The sequence below is a fragment of the Lepisosteus oculatus genome, chromosome 12, assembly GCF_040954835.1.
Source record: "Lepisosteus oculatus isolate fLepOcu1 chromosome 12, fLepOcu1.hap2, whole genome shotgun sequence".
In the NCBI taxonomy this organism is placed as follows: domain Eukaryota; kingdom Metazoa; phylum Chordata; class Actinopteri; order Semionotiformes; family Lepisosteidae; genus Lepisosteus; species Lepisosteus oculatus.
In genome coordinates, this window is record NC_090707.1 from 37761139 (window position 1) to 37779962 (window position 18824).

General features: G+C 54.5%; 2 protein-coding genes and 1 long non-coding RNA gene across 3 annotated transcripts; 2 read left to right on the forward strand and 1 right to left on the reverse strand.

Annotated features, from left to right (window-relative positions):
* The first annotated feature begins 2032 nt into the window (after positions 1-2032).
* LOC102697080 (parvalbumin, muscle-like) lies at positions 2033-8791 on the forward strand. The gene is made up of 5 exons (XM_069196915.1): positions 2033-2141; positions 6562-6630; positions 7318-7450; positions 7899-8008; positions 8300-8791. Exons 2-5 carry the CDS (start codon positions 6570-6572, stop codon positions 8326-8328), a joined length of 333 nt encoding a protein of 110 aa, XP_069053016.1. The 5' UTR covers positions 2033-2141; positions 6562-6569; the 3' UTR covers positions 8329-8791.
* LOC107078869 (uncharacterized) lies at positions 8525-10240 on the reverse strand. The gene is made up of 2 exons (XR_001479826.2): positions 9926-10240; positions 8525-8863 (listed from the first exon to the last, which is right to left on the reverse strand). It is a non-coding gene; the product is annotated as an uncharacterized lncRNA (long non-coding RNA).
* LOC107078858 (zona pellucida sperm-binding protein 4-like) lies at positions 10224-18361 on the forward strand. The gene is made up of 15 exons (XM_015359536.2): positions 10224-10817; positions 11963-12163; positions 12515-12633; positions 13046-13247; positions 13893-14014; positions 14136-14232; positions 14465-14587; positions 14793-14965; positions 15397-15494; positions 16074-16201; positions 16548-16728; positions 17011-17155; positions 17772-17847; positions 17968-18065; positions 18278-18361. Exons 1-14 carry the CDS (start codon positions 10304-10306, stop codon positions 18060-18062), a joined length of 2274 nt encoding a protein of 757 aa, XP_015215022.2. The 5' UTR covers positions 10224-10303; the 3' UTR covers positions 18063-18065; positions 18278-18361.
* The last annotated feature ends 463 nt before the right edge of the window (positions 18362-18824 follow it).

Below are 18824 nucleotides of genomic sequence, written 5' to 3' on the forward strand. Positions count from 1 at the left end.
GGGCCACAGGGGGCCTCCCGTGCGACTCTTTCCCCCTTCCGGGTTCCATCTCCCGACTGAGCTACATTTCCTCCCCGGAGGTCGGGTGGCCCGTGATCGTGTTTCCAGGTGCTGGTCGGAAAGCACGCGCAGAAACCCTGCGGGGCTCCAGGAGAGCTGCTGCTCACTCCTCCTACTTCCTTAGCAGAAGGGCAGGGCAGGGCAGGGCAGGGCAGGGCAGGGCTGGGCTGGGCTGGGCTGGGCTGGGCAGGGCAGGGCAGGGCAGGGCTGGGCAGGGCTGGGCTGGGCTGGGCTGGGCTGGGCAGGGCAGGGCTGGGGGTAACGGTTTTGGGTGCTTCTGCACCCTGGCGCGTGTGCGTTAAGTCAGTCGGGTTCATCGCCCGTTACCGATTCGGCCGGAAGCACAGGGCCTATCCAGCTGCACAAACGAGCGGGCGCAGCTCAAACTGGTCTGCTTACCGGGCAGAGGCCCCGTGCCCGGTCGCACAACAGACTACTTCCCTTCCTGTGTCTCCCATCAGCTCAAACCACCACAGGAAATACCTGGGGAACCGAATGCCTTCCATCCCACTTTGTTCCCCGTTTGCTGAAAACGGTGCCGGTCCGCACAACGCAGCCGACTTCAAAATGAATTTTGGCTACTGCACAAATGGGACGGTTCCTTAGACCCTTGTGTGCAGCGCTCTCTTCAGTGTGGGAAGTCATGAGTAGTACGGGCACTGTCTCTCTCCTCTCTCTCTCTCTCTCTCTGGCATGATGTTGCCACAAGTCCTGCCAACTTGAACAACAATAAGTCCTGAACACAACAAATATCGGCTCTCCCTCCCTCCCTCCCTCTCGGCTCCTCCTCCTCCTCTTCCCACCCTTGTCTCTCTCGCCCTCCCTCTGCGACACATGCATTTAATTTTCCCCGAAGGCGAGTTACCGGTAGGACAGCACCTCGAGCACTCTGTGCGGTGTGGAGAGGGGGTTAGGGGCTCTAGATGGCTTTAAAACCCCCCCAGGTGGGCAGGACATGGTTGCTGCTCCGCCCGTGTCCAGACTACTTTACCTGGGGTGCTCCAATGCACACAGCCACACAGACAGGTACCAAACTGGCACAGGAATAAAACAAGAAACTGTAACCTCCGGAAAGCCACTTCGGACAGAAGCACAAGCCAAACTGGCAAAGCCAGGGGAAAGGGGTGGCTGGATGGAAGCCGGCGGTCCTCAGCTCTGGTACAAGGTGGCCTGTAGCAAGGCAAGTGTCCTAGGTCTACCAACCCACCGTGGAGTTTGCATGTTCTCCCCAGGTTCGCGTGGGTTTCCTCCCACAGTGCAGAGACACGCTGGCAGGCAAACTGACTTCTGGGAAAACAGGCCCGGGTGTGAGTGTGTGTCCATGTGTGTCTGCCCTGCAATGGACTAGATGCTGCTCAGGGGATAAAGCTCTAGTGTTCTCTGGGGATACAACAGCCTACCTACAAGATAACCGTCTTGTCCAATGTCTCCTTATCTCAGCTGTGCCTTCTCCCCCTTTGTCACCTCAGCCCACACCCTCTCCTGAACCCTGTCAAACCCACGATCCAAAAGACAATTGGCTTTGTTGCTCTCTCTCTCTTTCCTCCCTTCACCCCTTCCTCTCCCTCTCCCTGTCCATCTCCCTCCCTCCCTCCCTCCCGTACAGTTCGGATTCCAGAGCCGGGGTCAAGTCGCAGAGTGTCCCTCATTCCTCGTTTCTCCGGTTGCAGCCCGTTAAACCCACGCTGCCCTGGTGCGAGGGGAAGGGACTGGGGGGCGGCGTGTCAGGAAAGCCATCCTTGCTGATGTAATTAGACGATTTCTTTTTTCAAAATTTCAAGGATCTCCGAGATTTGTGCCAAGACTGGCATGAAGCGAGCGAGGGAGCGAGGGAGAGGAACAGAGATCGAGCGAGGGGATTATTAATAGTAGCGTTTGATTAGTTAGGGAGCGAGAATGTGATACGACATCTAGACTCAAAAGTATTTTGATACTGAGCGATAGGCTCCCATGTTTTTTCCTAAAATAGAGGCCGGTGGAGGAGTATATATAAGTGAAATTGCCCCTTCGACTCTACCACTGCCTTCCCAGCCACTTACCAGTCACAGCCCCTTCCTACAGCGTAGACTTCACACTAAAAGGTAAGACTGGCTTTTCCAAAGACAGGAAGCATCCGTCTGAAACCAGAGAGAGAGAGTCCACCTTTGGGAACGGATAGAGGAAAACCGAGCGGGAAGCTTTAACGGAATTTTTAAGAAAGCCGGAAAAGGGGGAACAAAAAAGTAATCTTATTTTACAGGGCATAAAGAAACACCCGGAAGGCTTATTTGTTTCGGCGTGGAACTGAATCAAAAGGGAGGGAGAGAGGAAAGAGAAAAAACTTTTTTTTTTTAAATCTCGAGGCCGAGAAAGAAGATGACGGCAGTCTGCGAGAGGGAGACAGAAAAGAAAGAGGGAGACAGAGGAAAAAGAAGGGAATTTGAAAAGGGGGGGAAAGTCGGCGATTTCTGAGGGAGCGCACAGTGGAGGAGAGGGAGGGAAACTCGGGAAGAGAGAAATGAGAGACGGAGATGGGGGAAAGAAAAAAGGATTTTCCAGACTTTGGGAGCACCGGGTTTAAAAAAAAACTCAGGAAAGTTTTTTAAAAGAGATTTTAAAAAAGCAGCAGCCTTGCTACAAATTCGTATAGACAGAACGAGTGTTACATATTTATGGCACCTCAGAGAGATGGAAAAGTTTCACATTCAGACTCAAGAGAAAGAAGAGCGAGTCAGCCAGTGTCTGAGATCAAGTCCGTCAAGGTTAGACAGAATCCTGAATTTAACTGCAGCTATCAGGCAGCCTTACTGGTCGTAAGCACAGGTGTTTTAATTCAGCGCAGAAGCTAGGAGCACGGTAGAATTGAGAGTTAAACACCAGTGCGCCAGGTAGCTTCAAAAGAGAGTAAAAGAAAATTATGTTCAGGGTATAATGAATATTGTGAATGCCAAAATGATTTTTTTAATGCACGATGAGTGTGTTCTCTGCTGTGGGGGTGCGATGCTAATTCACTGCAGTCGTGGGACACAGTCTGTAGAGCCTCTGCCTGTTATACCGAATCCAAAAGGTGTTTCTGAAGAGCGCTTTTTTAATGCATAGACCTCTTTCTGTTGTTGAATTTGATTTAAGGTCAGGGGCCCTTTTTGGCTGCTTCTTGTCAGGGGGTAAAATTGTGCTTTTGGCATACCGTACGTCGTCTGCTACATTGCTGGTTGTGAATATACAGTAGCTTTTTCTAGTCATTCAGGAAATTTCATCCATCCATTGTCAGAGAGCGCTGTATTCCTGGTTAGGGGGTACAGCCTGTCCTAGACGTGTCAGGGTGCAAGGCAGGATACACTCTGGATGGGACGCCAGCGTGTGCGCTCACACACAACACACACACACTTCCTACATTGTACCTCTAACCTGCTTTCCTCCACATGCAGTATATAAAACTTGCATATCAGCTATACATGTACGTACGTCATCCTGTAACACGTTGTGCTCTTGAAGCTGCTAACCTGAGCATAAACCAACAACAGCAAGAAACGGGTTTAAGGAAAAAGAGAGACCTGACTGCCCTCTGATTGAAAACAGGCCGGTGGGGAAAGCAGGGCTGGTCAGGACCAAACCAAGTTGGGCTCAACTGCATTAATTCGCATCCTGGCCTCTGTTCCTCTCTCGCCGTGAGCCACAGCTGCTGCTGCTTTGCTCGTGCGAGTAGGAAACCCAAGACTCGCCTTTCCCCACCAAGCGGCAGTTTTTTTTAAGGGACAGACCGAAGGTCAGTCCCTTAATACATCTGCAGCAGCACCTCGAAACGCCTAAGGCAGAGCCCTCCGTCTTCCGCAGAGCTCGCACGCGACATATCGCTTGGGCCCGGTTTCGAACGCGGGATAACTGCCCCGTCTGTTTCAGAAGGCTTGTCCCCGTCTGCTTCCGGGGAAACATGACACAAGCTAAACCGGCCGTGCTGCTCCAGCGATACCCCAGCTTCTTTCCAGTAACAGCTGGGTGAGATCCTCCCATCGGGCCAGGAGGCGTGCCCCTGACACAAAGGGTGGTGGGAGCATGGAACAAGGTGCCCCTGTCAGGCCCACATAACAGCTGGACGAGATCCTTGGATCAGCGAGCTGCTAGCTGGGATGCACGGCCTCCTCCTCTCTGCAGACACACGTTCTTGGTCTGCTGTGGCGGGGATGCAATGTCAGCTTCCCCTCCTTTGCCGTTTCCCCTCGGCTGGGCGGGCCAGGCTAGGCGACAGGAGTGGGGAGACGCTGGGTCTGAAGCTGGAACCACCCGCTGAGGGCCCACGAGAGAGGGGCCTGGCACACAGCCTGCGCCCACCACTGCCGCACTGGAAGCGATGACATTACGACAGGGCAGCCGATACTCAAACAGGCGTGTCAGAATGAGCTCCTGGAGAGGCTGGTATCTTCTGGGTCCTGCTTGCAGGTCCATCACTTGTCTAATCATTTCATTAATGAGGCTGCAGGGTAACTGTACACGTCTGGGGTACTCGCGTATAAAACACTTAAAGATACATCCCTTTATCCGTTTAAGAAAAAAAAGAGGTTAATAGTTTAACTGACTGTTCAGATGGAACAAGGCACTTTGCTCTCCAGGGAATAACACTGGTATTCCTATACTAAATATAACAGCAATAAAGATAACAGTACAGTATGTAAGACCCCGTGTGCATGTCTGAAGTGTACAAACTGTAGTAAAGGTTCTCTGTGCTACATCATCTGCTATCAGATCTGCTTGTCGACAGCTCTAAGTGAAGGCTGATGGTGTAAGGCAGGGGTGACCTACAAATCAGTAAGGAGATCTGTTTCTGAAGATCTGGAATAATTCCACTGCGATCAATCACAGAGGTGATTTGTATCAAGTAACGTGGAGATCATTTAGCACTGAAATCCAAGTGCTCTTCAGCCCTCAATGACCAGAGCTCTCTTTATCAAGAGAGCATCAGCAGCTGATGGGTGCTGCTAGTCTTTAAAAGCAGGGGATCTAAGAGGCTGTCTGGGCCGCTGCTGGGGACCCTTGGTCTAAGGTCTGCATGTGCAAGGAATGCAATCTTGCGGTTCTATGACTTCAGACGAACATGGCCACTGCACCTGTAAGACAGGTGTCTCATGATGTGCCTGAAGGACACAGAGCGAAACACTCAGAGCTTCAGATCATTATCAGAGCTACTGTATAAAACACCGAAGTACAAGGAGCTGCAGGGGCTGTTAAAGCAGCCAGGGCAGGCGGGGGGGGGGGGTGTATCTACAGTAAACACATATAAACACACATAAGCAGAGATTCCTTTTCATTTAAAGCCGAGATCCTTGAACTCCTGGGGGGCCCGATGAGACATCTTGTGCGAAATGTCACACAGATACCCTAACGTGTCAACATGCCCAATATATACATCTGTACGTGCGCCTTGGGGAACGTATATCAGGGCATTGGGTTACCCGGGGCTGCACAGAGTTATTTCAGCTGTAAATACAACCTGGTGCCCACCCACCCCCTGCTTCCCCAACCCTCACCCCAGCTGTCACTTGCCCTTCCTCTGGGCTGCTCAGACAGGTTGGGTTTCCGCACGGCGAGACGGGGAAGAGATGGGGGGGAGGGGACGCAGTCTGCTGTATTTTCATCGGACTCGCACCGCCTGTGGCTGCTGCACGCGACGACGGCAACGACCGCGACGCGGCCGGACGCCGGCCGGCTCGGGCCTGGCTGCTTATTTCCGAGCCCCCGCAGCCCCGGGCTATTCCTCGAGCTCCGCCAGTTGAAAACGGAGCGATATTCAAACCGAAACCGAGCTACGCCCCGCCAGATACAGCCCAGGGGTCAGCAGTCTGAGACGGGCACTGCTTACAATACGCTGCCCAGCTCACCAGATTGTCTCCTGTAAGGTCTGCTCATAGCCGACAGGTGTTTGAACAAGCCGTAAAACCTCTCAGCCCACACCAACACAGAAGGGGACAGCTGCTGACCAGTTAGCACACTTCTCCACCACCTGCTGCCACCTACTGCCCACATACTCTTACTGCAGCACACACACCGACTCCCACTGTGACTGCAGGCTGCTCTGATCTGCAGGATTCTACCTCAGTACGTGACGTCACCAGCCAGGGGTCACTGCAGACTCGGCGCTGTCTGTGGACAGTCAGACACTGTGCATTCGCTTTTCCAGAGCTGCGCTGATATTTGGTTCCTATCACAAAATCAGCGGGCACATTATTCTATATTATGGATGTAAAAGGGGGTTTGGTCCTACTCACATCTATGTTCTCTTTCTCTCTCTACCTGTTTGTCTGTCAACCTCCCCCTCTCTTCCTTTCCATCATTCTCCCCCTCTATCTCCCTCCCTCTTCCAATCCTCTCTGTCTTCCTTTCCATCACTCTCTCTCTTCCTCTCCCTATCCTCCACCTCCCTCCATCTCTCTCTCAATTCTCCCCCCCTCTATCACCCTTCCTCACCCAATTCTTTCCCTCTCTCCCTCCCTCCCTCCCTCTCGTGCTGCTGCCTGCCCCTCTCTCCAGCTGCCAAGATGTCGATGACTGACATTCTGAAAGCGGAGGACATCAAGGCGGCTATGGACGCTTTCAAGGGTGAGAGGGGCCTCATCCCCGCGAGCTCCATCAGATTCCCGCCGAGTTCACCAGTTCCTGGATGAATTTAGTCAACGAAGCACAGATACGAGTGCCGTGCTCTAACTGCCTAGAAACCCACTTTTGCTTGCGCGAGATTATACAGCACAGCAGGGTGCACCTGGCGACGCTGGCCCTTGCCAAGGGTGTTAATTCCCACCCCTGTGTTCAGAGGAGTCACTGTGCGACACGCTGCAGTTTTTGATACAAACGATACCCTTCAGATAAAACCGAGCACGCGACTCTCGGCAGAACTCAAACATTAGTCTTAGTTTGCATTAAATGATCGAGTGCGTGTGGCTCTCAGAAACCGCTCGGAGCTGCTCCGTGACACAGCAGTGACTCCCCAGGGCCGCAAACACACACACACACAAACACACACACACACAAACACACACACACACACACACACACACACACAAACACACACAGGTGCGAGCCTCCCCCTTTTTAAACATGAGCCAGGAAAATGTCGAGAGCTTCAGCAGACTGTGCTGCAACCTCAGCAACAGAGTGACGCGGCGCCTATGAGTCTCCCCGTAGTTCAGCTGCACCCACAGAGGGGAACTGGGAGACCCATGCTCTAATACAGGATCACAGGTCCTCCCCTGTCTCTGTCCTCACTCCTCGCTCTCTCTCCCCCTGCAGCTGCCGAGTCCTTCGACCACAAGAAGTTCTTCAAGATGGTGGGTCTGAAGGCCAAGTCGGCCGAGGATGTGAAGAAGGCCTTCAAAGTGCTGGACGTAGATCAGAGTGGCTTCATTGAGGAGGATGAGCTCAAGTAAGGAAGGGGTGGTTGGGGGGGATGGGGCACGGCCTGCAAGGGGTAGGACAACAGGAAGTGGAAGAGCAGAGGTTCGCCGAGACGCGCTCGGACTCCCCCCCCCCAAGCGGAGATAAACAAAACAGCTGTACAAGTTCAACCGCAGCATGGAGAGATTTAGCCACGCCACCTAGTAAAGTCAGTAATATCGAGCTACGGGGAAAACTGCCTGGTGTATATCGGGTGAGGGAATAGGAAGACTCTGAAAGGCACCCAGTTAGAAGAGAGCAGGGGACAGTGGGGGGCCTCTGGTGGGTCTAGCGACCACAACAATGCTCCCCTGGGTGTCCCTCTGTGAATCGTCAGGCTCTGAAGGCTCTGGGTTACTGCAGCAGTGCGTCTATGCTAACATCTTCCTCCCCTGGGCTGTCCATGGTAACGTCTTCCTCCCCGTTCTCTCCCTCAGATTTGTGCTGAAGGGCTTCTCCAAAGATGGCAGGGATCTCTCCGACAAAGAAACCAAAGCATTCCTGGTAGCCGGAGACAAGGATGGTGATGGCAAAATTGGAATTGACGGTGAGTCTCCCCCTTCCGCTGCGCCCCTCGCTCGCCCGGCGCCCCTGACTGAGCCCGGCTCAGCCGGAACTTCCAACGCGCGCTGCCTGCCTGCCTCCGGCTCCGCACGAAGTCCGTTCAGCTGTCGGTTACCGGAAAACCAGTTACCGGCTGAAGGCCACGGCTGCCCGGAGAACAGAAGGAAGCAGCCCGGCAGAACTGCCACTTAATCACCCATCTCGCCCCCACGGGCCTCTGTCTTTCTCCCTCTGCCTCACTCTCGGGCCTCACAGCCTCTCTCTCTCTTTTCAGAGTTCGCCGCCCTAGTGGCTGAGGCATAAGCTGACACCCCCCCTCTCCTCCGACCAACGCTCTGCCTCCTCCTCTTCCCCTCTCCCGTCCACCGATCTCCCACCTCACCACCTGTCATCGCCGCCCCTCTTCCGCCCTGACCTTCCCCCAGCCGGGCCGGGCCCCGATCCGATCGGACCGGAACCGGGCGTGGGGAGGGGAGGGGTGCGGGTACCGGGGGGTGGCGCCAACAGACACGCGCGTTCTATTTATTTCTTTTTTTATATCAAAGTGTTTGTCTGCAGGGAAAAAAAAAAACAAACCAAGAAAAGAGATCAACACTACTGTCAGCACACGACCGCCCACCCTTCCTTCCTCTTCAACCCCCTCCCCTCCCTTTCTCTCTCTGTCCCCCCCACCCGGCTCTCACCCCCTCACACGGCCACGTGTGAAATACGCTGGAAGAAGTCAAAGCTGTGAACACAAATAAAAAGGCGACCGTCTCGTACCCCAGCTCTCTGTCCTCGTGTCTTTCTTTAAGCCTTGTTATCAAGCCAAACCTTGCCAACACAGTCCTGCACGCCTCTGAAAAACACACAGGGACAAAGGAGAGGAGGCCGTTTGTAGTTAGAAGCTGACTGACCACCCAGCGGTGCCTGGGGAGAAGCCAGGGTATCGGCTTCGACAACGTGGCTGGGCAGCTTGTTCCACACCCCCACCCCCCTCTGTGTACAGTAGTGCTTCCTGTCCCCACTGAAGAATCTCAGGCAGCCGTTTCTTAAAAGAAGCCAGGGTATCAGCTTCAACAGTTTGGGCAGGGTTCCACAAACCAAAACAAGTCTTTGAGCAAAGAAGTGCTTGTTCTCAGGGGAGCGTTTTGGGGGGAGTTTGGGGTCAGAAAGATTCCACACTGATGAGTGCATTTCACACCATAAGGGAAGTAAAATGTACACAGTGAAACTTGTGAAACCTCCCATTTACTTCACGAAATAAGACGAAACGTGCATTCTGCGGTGCAGGAAATGACTATTGAGGGGGCTGCAGGTTCCGTTTGCCTGGTCTGGTACAGTCATTTACCTCAGCAGCTCGGTCCACTATGTCTTTGAACCCTTAGCTGAACCCTTCATTTATTCATTCTTAAACCCTTTTTCGGGCTGTTTTTTCACGAGTATGTCTCAGTCACGATCACCCTTTTCGCGTGTTGGAAGCAGGGCGTTTGAAAACATGTTGACGACGGACTCATACAGGCGGGGGGGTGGGCGACGTCACCGCAGCGGAAGTCCCACGTCACAGCCCTGGCGAACGTCACAACGTCACAACGTCAGGACAAATGACACGGCCATCACACAATGTCTATTAGGGACAAGTCACCCCTGCAGGTCATTGACGGGGAGGGGTGAACGAAGATTAAAAACTCAACTGCCAACACGCTCGACGGCTGCAGTGTACCCCTCGGTTCGTTCCGAACTCCCATAAAACAAAAGCAAAACAAAAGCCAAGCCAACGATCGGTTTATTTTTCTCTCCTTTAAAAAAACAAAAACTGAAGACTCTTCGCGGTGTTCAGGGAGCTACCGTGAGCTTCCTCTCCCCTGGAGATCGTTTGCGAGGAGATGTTCTCGTCTAAAATAAATAACATCATTCCTACCTCGTCCTCGGTTCGCCTTAGGGCTGTGTGTGTGTGTGACGCAGTTCCCATTTGCACTTCCACCCGGCCGAAACGCCGTCTCCTCGGGTCCTGTTTCCGAGTCGGGTAGAAATTCCCTTCGAACCGGTTTAACACCCCGCCGCCGCCTCGCTCGAGAGCCGACGGTTGACTAACCGCCCGCCTCTTCCCGCCCTCGGAGGGCTCGCGGCCCCTCCTCCGCCTGGCCCCGCCCACTCCCCTCCGTGCGGAATGCCGGCGCGGGGCGGAAGCGAGGCGGCTGATTGGCTGGCGCGCTGGAAAGCGCTCCGCCGTCAGTATATAAGCCCTCCCTGCCGGCTGCCTTGGAGGCTTCCTTTCAGGTTGTGTTTGGTGTGAGTGATGATGATGTGGAGGTGGCAGATGGTGGCTCTTTACTTGGTGCTGACATGGGTGTTGTGTGGCTCGGCCCGAGCTCAGCTGCTTTATGGTTACTCCTTTCGAGAGGAGGATGATCCTAGCTTGTTTGACCCTCCCAGTGACCCCAGCCCTGGTGTGGGGGCTGGAGATGATGAGGGCCCTTATTTTGGTTATGCTGACCCGGAAACTGGTGGTTCTGAGCCGGCTGTCCTGACTGTGGATGATGATACTTCTCCACTGGAGGACCAGGCAGTGGAGGCTTGGGATGAGGCACTTGGGGCAGACTGGAGAAGTGAGGGGCAGGGGGACCTGGTGTTTAGTGAGGAAGACCAGGGCCTTGATAAAGAGGAGGGTGGCTATGAGGAAGAGGACCTAAGCCTGCGATGGATGCCACCTGTCCCTGACCAGCATGAAGACCTTCCTGAGGCGGGCTGGGAGGCTGATGTGGCCACCACCACCAGCCCAGCCCCTGAGTCACCTGTGGCCTCTCAAAGTGGTGAGTGACTATCTGCTCTGTCCTGTCCCTCTGAAATGAGCCCAGTGCTACAGTCCTTCAGTTCCCAGTGTGGAACAGATCTGTGGCCTCCTTGTAACCTGCACTTCTACAGCCATGCTGAGGCAGGACTGATCTGAGTCTGTTGGTGACTGAGTTCTAAGCACTTTGTTCTTGCATCTTAAGGAGGTGTTGGGTGACTAGGCAGCTTGTTCCAGTCTCTGGCTATCTTTGGTATAGAGCAGTGCCTCCTGCTCGTGGTCCTGATGGTGCACTTGCCCTCCAAGTGGAGCATGTTTGATTGGTCCTCTGCCTCCCCAGCTCCTGAGGCAGTCAGTGGGGGTGACTCCCCTCCCCAGCCCCTGTAATTCTTCTCTATTTAGATTAGTTAAGTCCTGCTTGTGGCTAGCCTTTGAATGCTAAACTTCAGTTTGATTTGGGCTCTCCAAAGCCATCTCCCCCACTGCAGTTGCAGTCTTCTAAAAACTGCTTGAGCTCACCCTGGATGAGGCAGTGTTTCTTTATTAGCCCTATACAATTTCTTGCATTAGGAATTCATCTTTTCACATACCCCAGCTTTTCTCCATGGAGACACAGACAGGGAGAAGCTTGGGGTCAGAGCGCAGGGTTGGCCATTGTATGGTGCCCCTGGAGCAGTTGGGGTTAAGGGCCTTGCTCAGGGGCCCAACGGAGTAGAATTCCTCTGCCGGCTGCAGGATTTGAACCGGCAACCTTCCAGTCACAGGCGCAGATCCTGAGCCACTGCTCCGCCTGATTTTGGCTGATGGGGCTTGGAGGTGAAGGCTGGCGTGTGATCCAGCTCCTGTCTGAGACCAGTAGTGAAAAGGTTGGTGGAAGCTGGCTGGGTGGGGCTGCCTTGGTCTGCTTAGCTCAAAGTGCTGCAGAGGTGCTATGAAAAATAGTGGCAGCTCCTCCTCTGGGCTGATTCCAGAGCTGCAGCTCCTCTGTGGTGACCAGGGTTGTGTGTCATAAAGGCCATCTTGGAATCAAAACTGCACTCTAGTTCCTGCCTCCACTGGCCCATAATGCACCAGTGCTTTCCACTTCCTGGGGGTGGAGCTTGTGGAACCTGGACATCCCCCCCCCCCCCATGCACGTGCCTCATGTTCTCCCATCTGCCCTCTCAGGCAATTCCTCTGCGGAGGGGGCTGCTCCCACTGACGCCTTCGTGCGGGACTCCTACCAGAAAGACCCGAGCGAGGAGTCTGACCCGCCCCAGCCCGCGGCCAGGGCGCGGCCCGCCCGGCGGCCGGAGATCGCCTGCGGCAAGAAGAGCATGATGATCAAGTTCTCCCTGGCGCTGTACAGCCGGATCTTCCTGCAGAGAGGTGGGCGATGGGGATGGGTGGGCAGGATCTCCAGGAAGGGGCAGCTGCCGGATCATTGCTTCCAGCCTCAATGTTGGGATTGGAAAATGGTTCCATTCCAGAAGGCTGGCCTTAATCCCATTTAAAGCTTCCTTTTAATCTCAACGATGCTTCCCAGTATTAGGAGTTGGCCCTCTGGGCAGTTCAACAGCTGGGAATGGTGCTACTGAAGTCTGAGGCCTGATGGCACCTGCTGCTAAGAATGTGGTGAGGCTGTAGCTACTCAACATGGCCTGAAGAGGGCAGCAGAGGCCTGACTGGTGTTTACCAGCTTGACCTCCCCAGTTCTAACACGTCGTCTTCTTCTTGCAGCAAAAATGTCCCTGCTCCCAGTTGCCCGGCTGCCCAAGTTCTGCAAGCACAGGGTCATCCAGAGTCGGTCCAGGCTTTTGCTGGTGGCCTCCTATGATGGCTGTTATGTTTGGGATTGGGTAAGAGGGTGGCAGTGGTGTTCCTTTGTGGATTTTTGGTTTCATGAGGTGGTGCAACTGTTGAGACTGGGGCAGATCTGTTCTTTTGCATCTTGCACTGGGATAGGTCTCTTTCCCACACTAAGCCTGGGTACCTCTTCAGCCCTGGGCCAGTAGGAGTTGTAGGTGTCTTTTAGAAGTTTTTAACCTGCAACTGCTTTCAGAGGTGGCCTTCAATTACATGCTGTACCCTTTGCAACATAGGATAGCTTTGTGTTCCCTCCATTCACGTTTAGTGTATTAGTTGTCAAGTGTTCCTGTAACGGTTGACTCAGGATTGGGGATTGAGCTAGAGGAGCCACTTGAATGCTCTACAGGCTGATGCATCTGCTTTGTAGGCCTAATGACTGAAGCTCTGTATCCTCTGCCACAGACCAAGCAGAACCAGCGCTTCATGGCTCTGACCATCCGGTACTACGACAAGCTCCTGGGGAGGCAGGTGGTTGCCACGGTGTCCTGCCCTGTGGACGCCCCCCTCAACACCCAGCCCCCCGGTGGCCTGTCCATCTCCTGCAGTGACGTGTGCATGACCGTACAGCTCCCTCCAGGGCCCCTGGCTGAGGTCCACATCCTGGGTGAGAGTGGGGCCTGTGCTTGTCAGAGAGGGGGTTCATGGATCTCTGCTGTTTATCTTGGGCTGTGTGAAATGGATTGCGTGGTGTGAAACCTCCTAGCAACCTATGTGGGTCTGTCTGGCTGTATTGAGTGTACTGCTGACAGACTTCCCACTGAAGGTCTTGCATCCTGGTGAGCTTGACTTCCAGCTGGTGGAGCAGACAATCCTGGGGTGCCCACATCTTCAACTCGGGTGGAAATCTAGCAGGAATTGCCTTTAAACAGCTTAAGGCTATAGGAAAAACCTTTCACTGAAACCACTTTAGACTACCTTTATAACCCGGGTGAAGAACTTGATCCCAGACACTTAGAAACCGCCATTTCGAGATGGGGAGCCGGACCCCAGGTGTTTCCTGGCTCTTCCTGCCCACTGGAGGTGTCCAGCTGCATCTTTATCGGCTCCTCTGCTGAGGAATGGTGCTTGCTGCAGGACACCTCTGTGCGATCTCCATGTAGATGACCTGTTGGCCCCAATGCCTGCTGCGTGATGAGTCCTCTCTCATCAAGAGGCTGGTCTGCTCACCCACTGCTGATCTTTGATGCTGGAAATGATTTGTCATTTTCCCATCTTGGAGTCCTTGAGTTGCTTCTCTCTTTCTCTCCAGACTCTTCCAAGACCCTGGTCCCCGTGCTGCAGACCCCCAGGACCTGTGGGTACTCGCTGGTGAAAGGCGAGGGGAAGAACATCCTGACTATCCCCTACACTGCTTGCGATGTCAAGATTGTGGTAAGAGTCTCTGAACTGTACAGTACACCCTCCCCTTATTGGGGGAAGGGTTCAACAGCTGCAATTGCAAGAGCAGTGCAGGAGGGGGGGGTATGTAAAACCCTCACCCTCTCTCTTGCAGGGGAGGAGGTACACCATACAGGTGGCTTATACGAGTGGCGGCCAGAGGGCGGAGATCCAGGTGTCCTGCCCTTACCGCCGGCTGAAGCCCAAACAAGGCGAGTCCATGCCCCTGCCTTGCAGGATCTGAAGGGGCAGCTGATGTTGTGGAGTCCTTGCCGGACCTGGTTCAGTAACCCCTCAGTGTGTGTGCGCTGTAGATGCAGATCCAAGGACCAAAATTTCCAGGTCCTTGGATCTGCAATGTCCGGGGGGAAGGGGGGAGTCCTACAGCTCAGCAGGTCATCTCCTGCTGCCCCTTCTGTGCTAACCTCTTTGTACCCCCACCAGGATGCCACATTCCCAGGAGTCAGCAGGTGTCCTGTGGTCCCAGGAGGGTGGGCTCCAGCCAGTGTCTGGCCAAGGGCTGCTGTGTGGACCCCGACACCGCTCACTGCTACTACCCCCTAGAAGGCAAGACCTTGGGTGGGGGCTCGCTACACTGCAAGGGTGGGAGTTGGTTGGCTGGATCGGTGTTTCTATAGACTCGGTTGCACAATTGCTGGGCCGCCAGTGGTCCTACGGACACTTCCACACGAATCTCTCTAGGCAGTCAGATCCCAGCTCCCAAATGGCCTCCTCGTTCATAACCATCCCCATTCCTCCACGCCCTTCCCAGAGTGCACCTCGGACCGGCACTTTGTCTTCGCCGTGCACCGCACCGTCACCGTGCCCCATGTGGACCCTGCCAGCCTGGTGATCGCTGGCAACAAATCCTGCGCCCCTGTGATCTGCACCCCGGACTTCGCCGTCTTCAAGTTCCCGGTCACTGGCTGCGGCACTCATGCCTTTGTGAGTACAGGGGCGGCGTTCGCCCTTGGGGAGCTGCAGCTCTCGGTAACTTGCAGGGCTCCTGCCTCGATCTTCAGGAAGGCCTTCTGTGAACACTGGGCTCCCGGGAGCCCGTGAGAAAAGCCAGTCTATCTGGAAGACCAGAGAAGCGATGGACTTTTCTAACAAGCATGAAATCCTGGGTTGTAGAATTTTATTATGCATGTGGCCTGGCTCTAGCCCCTCTGATCTCAAATCCAGAGTGATTCTGGGCTTCACATGCATTACTTGGTGAAAGGCCAGACTGGCTCAATGGGTTGTGTAGGAGGAGGGGGTGATTTGGCAGATCTTGCCCTCCTCTCTGGGAAGAGGACCCTTCTGGTCTTCCCACACCTACGCCGGAGCTGAATTGATGAGCTGCCGGTTCTCAGTCGGGCTCTGTTTTTGTCTAGGTGGTGGGGGAGACCACAATCTACCTGGCGGAGGTGATGGCCATGGCCAGGCGCAACAGCCTGAACTACGGGGTCATCACCAGGGACAGCCCCTTCAGGTGCGAGACGGGGCTTCGGGGCTACCGGCCACCCAGGATACCTGGTGGATGGGGAAGGCCGTCCCTTGTCCAGCAGGGCATCCAGGCCTTAAGAGCTCGGGCGGAAAGCACTAGGTGTCCTCAAGGGCCAGAACTACTTCCACACCTCTGGCTGGAGAATACCTGTTGCAGTGTCCTCTCCCCACTGGCCCAGCAGGTGGCACTATTTTGCCCAACTCCAGTTTGGGACAGTTTTGTTCCAGCCAATCCATCTGTGATGCAAGTCTGTGATCTGTGACTGCTGATTTGACATCTGAAAAAAGTTGCTGATTTTTATTTATATATATATTTTTTTTAAAGCATGCTTGTAAAACCTCCAGCAATCTGGCTCTAAGGAATAGGTTTCCCCATCCCTGATCTAAAGAGGGCAGGGTGAACCCCTATTAAGGGATTGATGGGATCTGGGAGAAGGGGGGAGGGGAATTGATCCCAAGGATGCTTAGCCTAGATGCAAGGTAACTAGTTCAGTTGGTGGACTGTGCAGTCCCCTGTTGGTCTCGTGCCTCTGGAGAATCCATGCACATCCGAACATGTCTGCAGGCTGCTGGTGGAGTGCCGCTATGCGGAGGGGAACCTGGCCAGCACTGGCTACCTGGTGAAGAGCCCCTACCTGCCCAGTGCGATCCTGTCCCAGGGGGTGTTCGGTGTGCAGCTCAGGATTGCCACCGGTAAGAGGGTTGGCACATGTGGGCCGCATTCCTTACCACAAGTCCCTTTGGGCTGGTGGGGGGTCCTTGGACCACACTCACCTCTTGAAATGCCATTGGTTGCTCCAGGCCCAAGGCGGCTGTTCTTGTTCAACACCAGCCATTTCGTTTAAGGCGCTTTAAAAAGCCTTAACCCTGAAGGCTCCATCTGGTGAATGTAAGTTGGGGAGGGGACCACATTAATGGCTCAATGAGTCTTGGGGTAAGATCCACCTGCTGCGTCAATGCCTGTAAATGACTTGAGAGGAGCCCAGTGTTGTCTCTGGCTCTGAACCAGTTTCTCTCCCCCCTCTCTGCTCCTGCCCAGATGAGCACTACTCCCGGTTCTACCCCCAGTACCACCGGCCCCTGCGGCTCCTGCTGGGGAGCCCCGTCTACCTGGAGGTGCGCCTGCTGAACGCCCCGGACCCCAGCCTGGTCCTGCTGGTGCACTACTGCATCGCCTACCCCCGCTCGGCGCAGGCCGCCTGGGTGCTGCTCTACGAGGGGTGAGGCTGTTCTTGGTCACCTGCTCGGGGCAAGTCGCCCTCGTGTCCCCCCCCTCTGGGGCTAGCTCGCCCGACAGGCCAGGTCCCGTCCGCTAACGAGAGGGCGCCTCTGGCAGTAGGTGTGGGTTATGGGATCGGGAGACCCAGCCTTGTAGGGAAGTCCTGAGTCAAGCCCCTTGTCAAGATCTTGTTCAGCCAGGATTCTGCTCCAGGCACCTGGTCACCCTTCCCCCCCCCCCCCCCCCCCCCTCCTCTCTTTTTTGGATCCGATCTCTTGCCCAGGTGCCCCAACCCCCTGGACTACGGCCAGACGTCCACCCTGCACATCAACGACAAGGTGCCCCTGCCCAAGCACCACCACCGGCGCTTCGAGATCCGCACCTTCCAGTTCATGGACCGCACGGCGCACCGCTACCTCGACGAGGAGGTGAGGGGAGGGCTCTGGCCGTCTGCAGCTGGGGCTTTCCTGGCTTATTGGGGGCGCTTGCAATTTAAGGGTCCCTCCCACCCACCATGGCTTGATCAATTGGTGGGTGGTATATCAATTGCGGCGTGGTGGTCTTGGTGCCATGCAAGACCTTCCTTACGACATGAGCTCTGGGTTGAGGTCTTCCCTGCTGAGAGACCTCCAGGAAGAGGTTAGTGGGACCAGTAGGGGGTGCTCACCCTGCAGTCTGTGTGGGTCCTAATGCCCCAGTATAGTGATTGGACAGCAGCTTTTTATGGTACAGTATAGCCTCTTCCAGATTAGAGAAACTTGGAGTCAGGCTGTTAATTCCCAGGGCGTTTCTCAGAGTTGGTGTTACACTGGTGTCCTGGCTTAATTTACCCCCTGGCCTTTACCCATCATGGCCTCCTAATCTCCCTCTCTGAACTGGCTTTATCCCTCTGCTCTCCTCCCCACTGAGAGCTGGTGTGTGGGGGGTTACTGGAGCACTCTGGCTGTTGTCCCCTCATGTGGGTGGTGATTAACCTCACCTGGGAAGCTGGGAGATGAAGGATCTTGGAGCTGAATCCCAGGACGGTCTACCATCTTGTTCCAGATCTACTTCATGTGCTCCACGGAGGTCTGCTCCCCGAAAGTGAGGAAGTGTGTGGAGGGGTGCTTTGATGGGCGCAGTAAGTGGTCCGGCTTCCTCCCCAGCTAGGGGAGGTGGTGGTTCTGCCAATGTCTGGACTTAACCCTTTCCTCCCTCTTCCACCCCCCCCAATAACCCAAGCGTACTCTGTCCACTCCAGAAATCCCAGTGATTCCCGATCCCAATCTGGACAAGCGCTGTGCCAGGAAGCCCTGCCCAGTGAATTCGAAGAGCTCGGAGCTTCCAGCACAGTGAGGGGTGAGTGAGCCAGGGCTTGAGCTTCAGGCTGTGCGCGTGAAGGAGGCCAAAGGCTCCAAGGCGCTTCACTGTTACATCTTGGCTGTGGAGCCTTCAAGTGTGGAATGAAGCTCTTGTTCCATTTGCAGGGAATCCTGAATGGAAGGAAATGTCATTTCCTTCAGACCAAGAAACACTAATGCTTTTATTTTATTTTTTTTCCTCCCCTGCAGGCTGCTGCATGACATCACTCTCTGGGATCATGTCTGGGGGGCCTCAAGTTTCAATGCTGTTAAATAAAAGTTAAATGGACTCTCCTCTTGCTTGTGTGGTCATTTTAGCCTCTTGCAAGGGTGGTTTGTGACAGAGCAGCTGGATGGACTTCAAGGATTAGTTTATGTGCACCTCTGCTTTTAAACTGCCCCTTACTGCAGAGGTACCAGGCCTGACTCTACTGTCAATTGCATGGTGAAGCAGGCTGGGCAGCTGCAGCAGGGAGGTTTAGAAGGGAGTACAGCTTGATGAGGGGCTCTGCGCCTGTGGGCTACTGGGCAGAGGAGCAATGCTCTCCCAGGCCCTGCTGGCTCCTGCACAGGGCTGCTCTGGAGTCCTGTCATTTCCACTGGCCTTAAGCACTTGACAGCACTTGCTTATATAGTGCCATGAAACAGTAGGGGTTTAAGTAGCTCATCCTGGAACTGCTTTCAATGAATTATAGCTGTGTGCTTTTTATGAATAAAAGAACCCAAGCCTGAATTTCAGAGCTAGCTTTCAGACATC

What these genes read in the sequence shown, in the direction of transcription:
- LOC102697080 (XM_069196915.1), top strand. Translation starts at nt 6,570, where the DNA reads ATGTCGATGACTGACATTCTGAAAGCGGAGGACATCAAGGCGGCTATG. An exon ending in GGCTATGGACGCTTTCAAGG is followed by an intron (nt 6,631 to 7,317) that starts GTGAGAGGGGCC and finishes CTCCCCCTGCAG; the next exon opens with CTGCCGAGTCCTTCGACCAC. An exon ending in ATTGAGGAGGATGAGCTCAA is followed by an intron (nt 7,451 to 7,898) that starts GTAAGGAAGGGG and finishes TCTCTCCCTCAG; the next exon opens with ATTTGTGCTGAAGGGCTTCT.
- LOC107078858 (XM_015359536.2), top strand. Translation starts at nt 10,304, where the DNA reads ATGATGATGTGGAGGTGGCAGATGGTGGCTCTTTACTTGGTGCTGACA. An exon ending in ACCTGTGGCCTCTCAAAGTG is followed by an intron (nt 10,818 to 11,962) that starts GTGAGTGACTAT and finishes CTGCCCTCTCAG; the next exon opens with GCAATTCCTCTGCGGAGGGG. An exon ending in ACCAGGGACAGCCCCTTCAG is followed by an intron (nt 15,495 to 16,073) that starts GTGCGAGACGGG and finishes ACATGTCTGCAG; the next exon opens with GCTGCTGGTGGAGTGCCGCT.